This window comes from Coregonus clupeaformis, unplaced genomic scaffold (genome assembly GCF_020615455.1).
Source record: "Coregonus clupeaformis isolate EN_2021a unplaced genomic scaffold, ASM2061545v1 scaf1752, whole genome shotgun sequence".
In the NCBI taxonomy this organism is placed as follows: domain Eukaryota; kingdom Metazoa; phylum Chordata; class Actinopteri; order Salmoniformes; family Salmonidae; genus Coregonus; species Coregonus clupeaformis.
In genome coordinates, this window is record NW_025535206.1 from 55513 (window position 1) to 64956 (window position 9444).

Consider the following 9444-nt stretch of genomic DNA (forward strand, 5'->3'; position numbering starts at 1 on the left):
CGCACCAAGACAGTCGTGAAGAGGGCACGACAAAGCCTATTCCCCCTCAGGAGACTGAAAATATTTGTTCTACAGCTGCACCATCGAGAGCATCCTGACTGGTTGCATCACTGCCTGATATGGCAACTGCTCGGGCCTCCGACCGCAAGGCACTACAGAGGGTAGTGCGTACGTCCCAGTACATCACTGGGGCCAAGCTTCCTGCCATCCAGGACCTCTATACCAGGCGGTGTCAGAGGAAGGCCCTAAAAATTGTCAAAGACTCCAGCCACCCTAGTCAGAGACTGTTCTCTCTGCTACGGCATGGCAAGCGGTACCAGAGTGCCAAGTCTAGGTCCAAAAGGCTTCTTAATAGCTTCTACCCCTAGCCATAAGACTCCTGAACAGCTAATCAAATGGCTACCCGAACTATTTGCATTGTCCCCCCCACACCCCCTCTTTTACGATGCTGCTACTCTCTGTTTATTATCTATGCATAGTCACTTTAATTCTACCTACATGTACATATTACCTCAATTACCTCGACTAACCTGTGCCCCGCACATTGACTCTGTACAGGTATCCCCTGTATATAGCCTCACTACTGTTATTTTACTGCTGCTCTTTAATTATTTTTTACTTAACACGTATTTTTTGTTAAAACTGCGTTGTTGGTTAAGGGCTTGTAAGTAAGCATTTCACTGTAATGTCTACACCTGTTGTATTCCGCGCATGTGACAAATACTATTTTATTTTGTTGATATCTAGGCATAGTGTAAATTGTATTGAGTGATTCTGTAATGTATTTCATATAGCCACCTTTAAATAGCCTATTGTCTTCAACTTTGAAGAGATTTTTTAACCAACACATTTTAATACTGTATTGCATGTTTTATGTATTTTTCTTTCAATGCCAATAAACCATCATAAATAACGTTTTTTTCCCGTGACATCGCGTAAAAATGTTATAGGATCTGTATTCATTAGGAAGAAATAGGATTTGCCCGGGGCAAATGATACAACAGGACAAATAAATGTGCTCAGAAATTACGCACTCTGTGCGCAATAAGGAACGCGTCACCATAGAAATCGAATCAAAATTATAATTCTATACGAGTCACAATGCCCAATAACATACATTCTAATTCCTAATTCTATGTGTATCACTCAGAGGTTAAATTATTCACAATCACAACCAACCTACAGTATATCTATAGCAAACGCGCATTCTTCATTCAAGTCAATCAAAACAATTATATAATGTAAGGTAAGTAGGTCTTCCCATAATGAGAATGACCGATATTGCACGCATTCGACATTTGAGAAAAATAACGTTACTTGGATCATATCGAATACAAGCAATTTATCGATAATCTAAGATGACTTGCTTCCTCATCATAATTAAGGTCTCATTAATCTCATTTGCATTTTCATTGTTTATATTGCATGGTCTTGTTCTATGTAAGGTATAATGTAAATTCTTCCCATTTAGATAACTTTTCCCAGCATTAATTAATAAAAGACAGATGTAGACATCTGGTGTTGGGTACTGTGCTCAGTAACTCTCGCTCTTTCTGCAGGGCTTTGGCCAACAAAAATTAATAATCAAAAAGGCCTCATCACTCTCCATGGAGGAGCAGTTCGTTTCTGCCATGAACCAATTCATATCACTCTCTGATTGCCACATTCTAACTGGTTTCGTCACTAATTGAAGACTCTATTGCAGAAAATGCTCAAGAGGCAATTCTGTATGCTGAAAGCCCAGGGAAGGCTCCCACTGGACCTCCCTCTGAGACCAATGAAGGCCTGGCTCCTGGCAGGGAAAAGAGTCTTCCTGGAGTAAGTGCAGTGTTCTCAGACTATTTTTAAATACGAAGTACGAAACTTTATACTTCATTTAGGTAACTTGAGTTTATCACATCAGTACACAAGGCCAAATGATAACCTGAATGTATCAAAATATATTAGATGATAGCAATAGTTTGATAGATAGAGCAGACAGACACAGTCTGATACATTTCCATATTCACATGAAGGCGTGAGGCAGAGACATGGAAGAGATGGAGGAAGGTCTCTGTAGCTGAATTGGTGAGGACTATGTAGCGCAAACAGTACACCCACTGTAAAGCACTTCAAATATCAGCAAGCTAATTTTTGTACCCAAAGAGAAAAACAATAGCTATCAGTTCAAATTCATAATTTTCGCAATCATTTCAATGATGGACCAGTGTCCAGTCTCACCTGGTACCATCAACGGTCTTTTAATGACATATTATGTTGTTACATAGACTTGGGATGCAAAGAGGGGCCTGGAATTACAGGAAACAGAGACAGAGATAGTTATCCTGCTCAGTGGCCAGAGAGTTCCGGTTGAATTAAGGATACCAAATGTCATCGTGGACACTGCGCCCGACGGAGACATCCAGCTTCTGAAAGAGGAGTGTTGGAAGTTGAACTTCTTGCACCTAAAGGATGAGACATGCCTGGCCACTGAGGTAAGACATAAGAGCCATCTGCAATGACAATATTGTTTCTTTGAATAAAATGTCAAGCATCTTTGTCGTTTCTGTGTATAATATGGTGGTAAAAGTTGGTCAGTATTACATAGGAATTACTATCAACGTTGGATGTATTTGGTTTGTTTTATTTGTGAAACAGCTATAGGATATCAATCAATCACATTTATTTATAAAGCCCTTTTTACATCAGCAGATGTCACAAAGTGCTATACAGATAGTTATGTACGTCTCTGTCCATTTACAGCTCTCTGAGCTTTATGGACATTCTGAGACCTCTTCAAAGGAAACTCTAATTGAAGAGAAAAGACCAAAGACCAAGTGCCCGGCCAGTGTCGCTGGGGCTGCTGACATTGACAACACCAACGAGGAGGCTTCAGTGGAGTCTCCGAATAACAATGTGGTGGATGTCCAGGCTGAGCCGCTGGCCCTGGTCGGTGTGGAGAAAGAGGCTGCTGGAGATGGAAAGGTCCTCAGCAAGGTGGTGAAGCCCAAAGTGTGGCTGAAGGAGGGTTGCAAAGATCAGCTAACCCGAAAATTCTATGATATGATTGCGGAACTACCAAAGGTAAGGAACAAGAAGCCTGTTTCATAAATGAAAGGTCAAGTGTCTTTGCAAGTTGGGTGTATCAGAGTTGTCTCAAACTGGACAATATTACAAATTAGCTTCTATACATTTTGACTTTAGATGTCTGTGGTATGTTTTGTGAAAAAGGACAGATATTGTTTTGTTCTTACTCTTTCATTGCTCTGCATTGTCTATTTAGTCCTATTTCGAATCCACTGAGAGCCTTCATGAGATGTGTGGCAGAGGTCCTGAGGTGTGCAGCAGAGTGCCTGAGGTGTGCAGCAGAGGTCCTGAGGTGTGCAGAAGAGGTCCTGAGGTGTGCAGAAGAGTGCCTGAGGTGAGGTGCAGAGGTCCTGAGGTGAGGTGCAGAGGTCCTGAGGTGAGCAGCAGAGGACCTGAGGTGAGGTTCAGAGGTTCTGAGGTGAGCAGCAGAGGTCCTGAGGAGTGCAGCAGAAGTTCACAGGTGTGCAGCAGAGGTCCTGAGGTGTGCAGTGGAGTGCCTGAGGTGTCAAATGCAGTGGGAGAGGTGTCAAGTGACACAAAGAAGACAGAGGCTACTGGAGCCCTTCTGAACACTGGAAATGGCCTGAGAAAGGTGGTGCAGCTATCCACTGAGAGCCGTCCTGAGGTGTGCAGTGGAGTGGCTGAGCTGTGCAGCGGTCCTGAGGTGTGTAGCGGAGGTCCTGAGGTGTGCAGTGGAGTGCCTGGGGTGAGCAGCGGAGGGCCTGGGGTGTGCAGTGGAGTGCCTGAGGTGTCAAACGCAGTGGAAGAGGTGTCCAGTGACACAAAGACGACAGAGGCTGCTGAAGACCTTCTGGACACTGGAAATGTCCTCAGCAAGGTGGTGAACCCAAAAGGGTGGCTGAAGGACGACTGGGAAGATCAGCTGACCCAAGACTTCAATTATATGATTGCAAAACTCCCAAAGGTAAGGAACAATAAGCCTATTTTGTAAATGAAAGGTCAAGCATCTTTGTAAGTTGGGTGTATCAGGGTTGTCTCAAACTGGACAATATTATAAATTAGCTACTATAATCTTTGACTTTGGATGTCTGTGGGATGTTTTTTGAAAAACGACAGATTTGTTGTTCTTGCTCTTTCATTACGCTGCATTGTCTGTTCAGTCCTATTTCGGATCCACCGAGAGCCTTCCTGAGGTGTGCAGCAGAGGTCCTGAGGCCTCAAACACAGTGGAAGAGGTGTGCAGTGACACAAAGAAGACAGAGGCTACTGGAAACCCTCTGAAAACGGGAAATGGCCTAAGCAAGGTGGTGCAGCTATCCACTGAGAGCCGTCCTGAGGTGTGCAGCAGTCATGAGGTGTGCATTAGAGTGTCTGAGGTGTTCAATGGAGGTCCCGAGGTATACAGTGGAGTGCCTGACGTGTGCAGTGGAGGTCCTGAGGTGAGCAGGGGAAGTCCAGAGGTGTTCAGTGAGGTGCCTGAGGCGCCAAACGCAGTGGAAGAGGTGTCCAGTGACACAAAGAAGACAGCGGCTGCTGAAAACCTTCTGGACACTGAAAATGTCCTCAGCAAGGTGGTGAACCCCAAAGGGTGGCTGAAGGAGGGCTGGGAAGATCAGCTGACCCGAGACTTCAATAATATGATTGCAAAACTCCCAAGGGTAAGGAACATGAAGCCTGTTTTGTAAATGAAAAGTCAAGCATCTTTGTAAGTTGGGTGTATCAGGGTTGTCTCAAACTGGACAATATTATAAATTAGCTACTATAATCTTTGACTTTGGATGTCTGTGGTATGTTTTTTGAAAAACGACAGATGTGTTGTTCTTGCTCTTTCGTTACGCTGCATTGTCTGTTCAGTCCTATTTCGGATCCACCGAGAGCATTCCTGAAGTGTGCAGCAGAGGTCCTGAGGCCTCAAACACAGTGGAAGAGGTGTGCAGTGACACAAATAAGAACGAGGCTACTGGAAACCTTCTGAAAACAGGAAATGGCCTAAGCAAGGTGGTGCAGCTATCCACTGAGAGCCGTCCTGAGGTGTGCAGCAGTCCTGAGGTGTGCATTAGAGTGCCTGAGGTGTTCAGTGGACGTCCCGAGGCCTCAAACGCAGTGGAAGAGGTGTCCAGTGACACAAAGACGACAGTGGCTGCTGAAGATCTTCTGGACACTGGAAATCTCCTCAGCAAGGTGGTGAACTCCAAAGGGTGGCTGAAGGAGGGCTGGGAAGATCAGCTGACCCGAGACTTCAATAATATGATTGCAAAACTCCCAAGGGTAAGGAACATGAAGCCTGTTTTGTAAATGAAAAGTCAAGCATCTTTGTAAGTTGGGTGTATCAGGGTTGTCTCAAACTGGACAATATTATAAATTAGCTACTATAATCTTTGACTTTGGATGTCTGTGGTATGTTTTTTGAAAAACGACAGATGTGTTGTTCTTGCTCTTTTGTTACGCTGCATTGTCTGTTCAGTCCTATTTCGGATCCACCGAGAGCCTTCCTGAGGTGTGCAGCAGAGGTCCTGAGGCCTCAAACACAGTGGAAGAGGTGTGCAGTGACACAAAGAAGACAGAGGCTACTGGAAACCTTCTGAAAACGGGAAATGGCCTAAGCAAGGTGGTGCAGCTATCCACTGAGAGCCATCCTGAGGTGTGCAGCAGTTCTGAGGTGTGCATTAGAGTGCCTGAGGTGTTCAATGGAGGTCCCGAGGTATGCAGTGGAGTGCCTGATGTGTGCAGTGGAGGTCCTGAGGTGTGCAGGGGAAGTCCAGAGGTGTTCAGTGAGGTGCCTGAGGCGCCAAACGCAGTGGAAGAGGTGTCCAGTGACACAAAGAAGACAGCAGCTGCTGAAAACCTTCTGGACACTGAAAATGTCCTCAGCAAGGTGGTGAACCCCAAAGGGTGGCTGAAGGAGGACTGGGAAGATCAGCTGACCCGAGACTTCAATAATATGATTGCAAAACTCCCAAAGGTAAGGAACAATAAGCCTATTTTGTAATTGAAAGGTCAAGCATCTTTGTAAGTTGGGTGTGTCAGGGTTGTCTCAAACTGGACAATATTATAAATTAGCTACTATAATCTTTGACTTTGGATGTCTTTGGTATGTTTTTTGAAAAACGACAGATGTGTTGTTCTTGCTCTTTCATTACGCTGCATTGTCTGTTCAGTCCTATTTCGGATCCACCGAGAGCCTTCCTGAGGTGTGCAGCAGAGGTCCTGAGGCCTCAAACGCAGTGGAAGAGGTGTGCAGTGACACAAAGAAGACAGAGGCTACTGGAAACCTTCTGAAAACAGGAAATGGCCTAAGCAAGGTGGTGCAGCTATCCACTGAGAGCCGTCCTGAGGTCTGCAGCAGTCCTGAGGTGTGCATCAGAGTGCCTGAGGTGTTCAGTGGAGGTCCTGAGGTATGCAGTGGAGTGCCTGGGGTGAGCAGCGGAGGGCCTGGGGTGTGCAGGGGAAGACCTGAGGTGTTCAGTGAGGTGCCTGAGGCGCCAAATGCAGTGGAAGAGGTGTCCAGTGACACAAAGACGACAGACGCTGCTGAAAACCTTATGGACACTGAAAATGTCCTCAGCAAGGTGGTGAACCCCAAAGGGTGGCTGAAGGAGGACTTGGAAGATCAGCTGACCCGAGACTTCAATAATATGATTGCAAAACCCCCAAAGGTAAGGAACAAAAAGCAAGTCTTTGTAAGTGGGGTGTATCAGGGTTGTCTGAAACTGGACAATATTATAAATTAGCTTCTATAATCTTTGACTTTGGATGTCTGTGGTATGTTTTGTGAAACAGCTAAAGGACAGATGTGTGTTGTTGTTCTTACTCTTTCACTGCTCTGCATTGTCTGTTTAGTCCTATTTCGGATCCACCGAGAGGCTTCCTGAGGTGAGCATAGGAGTGCCTGAGGTGTTGAACGCAGTGGAAGAGGTGTGCAGTGACACAAAGAAGACGGAGACAATTGGAGACCTTCTGAACACTGGAAATGGCCTCAGCAAGGTGATGCAGCTATCTACTGAGAGCTCTTCTGAGGTGAGCAGCGGAGTGACCGAGGCGTTGAACTCAGTGGCAAAGGTGTCCGGCGAAATAAAGAAGCGGAAGAAAAATGGCGTTCTGCGATTCTTCCGACGTGTGTGGAAGTTCTTCACATGCACCAACAGCCTCCCCAAAGAGGAGTGACTCAAGCACAAACACACACACACACACACACACACAACTCTGGGCCATACTGGGCATCTGAATTTCTCCACCGTCTCCCCCTTTCCTTTGAACTGTCTATTTTTAATAATAAAAATAAAGGGGATGTGAACCCCAACAAAAAAAACAGTTTCATTAGAGTTTTTCATATAACTTATGAAGAATGCTTGAAAGAACATTTTTATTCATTCATTATCCAGACTATTAAGCTGTTTGAGAAGTACTTATTAAGTATTTATTAGTCACAGTATTACTGCATTACACACTAGTAAATATGTACGAAATCATTTGAGACACTTTGCATATGAATGTAAGTTTGTGGTTGAATGGCTCTACTGTGGGCTATTTTCCTGATTCCTGAAACTTTATTTTCAGAGCACATTTCTTACAGATTATGCATTTCAAAGTGCTTAGAAAATAAAATAAAAGGTTAGAAAGACACAAATAGGTTTTCTAAATGAGACAAATTAAAATAGTAAAACAATAACAGTGGACATGAGAGACTAATGCATTAAAATAAAATAAAATAAATAAGATATATACAATGGAATAAAATAGATAGTATGACTAAGCATACCCCGCAGTGTCTCCCGAGTGGCGCAGTGGTCTAAGGCACTGCATTGCAGTGCTAGCTGTGCCACTAGAGATCTTGGTTCAAATCGAGGCTCTGTCGCAGCTGGCTGTGACCGGGAGACCCATGGGGCGGCGCACAATTGGCCCAGGATAGGGGAGGGAATTGCCGGCAGGGATGTAGCTCAGTTGGTAGAGCATGGCGTTTGCAACGCCAGGGTTGTGGGTTCGATTCCCACGGGGGGCCAGTATGAAAAATAAATTTACAAAAAAGTTATGTCTTAAGCTCTTCAAACTGTCTACAGTTTCTGAGGCCCTCAGATCCTCCGGCAGGCTGTTCCAAAGGCCAGGACCATAGTGGCTGAAGGCAGCCTCACCAAATGTTTTGGTTCTCACCTTTGGAACAACTAAAAGAGGATCTGAGGGACCGACCGGGCACATACAGTATCTTAAAAGCATGTCAGACATGTATTCAGGTGCAGGGCCACGTAGTACTTTAAAAATCAATACATCTATTTTAAAATAAATGATAAAACTACAGGCAACATTTACATTTACATTTACGTCATTTAGCAGACGCTCTTATCCAGAGCCACTTACAAATTCAACTTATGATAGCCAGTGGGACAACCACTATTTTTTTAATTTTTTTTTTATGGGGGGGGTGGTGGTAGAAGGATTACTTTTATACTATCCCAGGTATTCCTTAAAGAGGTGGGGTTTCAAGTGTCTCCGGAAGGTGGTCAGTGACTCCGCTGTCCTGGCGTCGTGGGGGAGCTTGTTCCACCATTGGGGTGCCAGAGCAGCGAATAGCTTTGACTGGGCTGAGCGGGAACTGTGCTTCCGTAGAGGTAGGGGGGCTAGCAGGCCAGAGGTGGATGAATGTAGTGCCATCGTTTGGGTGTAGGGTCTGATCAGAGCCTGAAGGTAAGGAGGTGCCGTTCCCCTCACAGCTCCGTAGGCAAGCACCATGGTTTGTAGTTGATGCGAGCCTGAACTGGAAGCCAGTGGAGTGTGCGGAGGAGCGGGGTGACATGAGAGAACTTGGGAAGGTTGAACACCAGATGGGCTGCAGCGTTCTGGATAAGTTTTAGGGGGAGCCCAGCCAACAGCGAGTTGCAGTAATCCAGACGGGAGATGACAAGTGCCTGGATTAGGACCTGTGCCGCTTTCTGTTTAAAATAGGGTCGTACTCTGCGAATGTTGTAGAGCATGAACCTGCAGGATCGGGTCACCACTTTGATGTTAGCGGAGAACGACAGGGTGTTGTCCAGGGTCACGCCAAGGTTCTTTGCACTCTGGGAGGAGGACACAATGGAGTTGTCAACCGTGATGGCGAGATCATGGAGCGGGCAGTCCTTCCCCGGGAGGAAGAGCAGCTCCGTCTTGCCGAGGTTCAGCTTGAGGTGGTGATCCGACATCCACACTGATATGTCTGCCAGACATGCAGAGATGCGATTCACCACCTGGTTATCAGAAGGGGGAAAGGAGAAAATTAATTGTGTGTCGTCTGCGTAGCAATGATAGGAGAGACCATGTGAGGATATGACAGAGCCAAGTGACTTGGTGTATAGAGAGAATAGGAGAGGGCCTAGAACTGAGCCCTGGGGGACACCAGTGGTGAGAGCACGTGGTGCGGAGACAGAATCTCGCCACGCCACCTGG

The 9444-nt window shown here is 45.6% G+C and overlaps 1 protein-coding gene across 1 annotated transcript; it reads left to right on the top strand.

Annotated features, from left to right (window-relative positions):
• Window positions 1-1160: 1160 nt before the first annotated feature.
• LOC121561988 lies at window positions 1161-7278 on the top strand. The gene is made up of 11 exons (XM_045218720.1): window positions 1161-1246; window positions 1706-1818; window positions 2016-2067; window positions 2268-2474; window positions 2743-3063; window positions 3263-3991; window positions 4188-4685; window positions 4882-5295; window positions 5492-5989; window positions 6186-6683; window positions 6868-7278. Exons 2-11 carry the CDS (start codon window positions 1709-1711, stop codon window positions 7189-7191), a joined length of 3651 nt encoding a protein of 1216 aa, XP_045074655.1. The 5' UTR covers window positions 1161-1246; window positions 1706-1708; the 3' UTR covers window positions 7192-7278.
• The last annotated feature ends 2166 nt before the right edge of the window (window positions 7279-9444 follow it).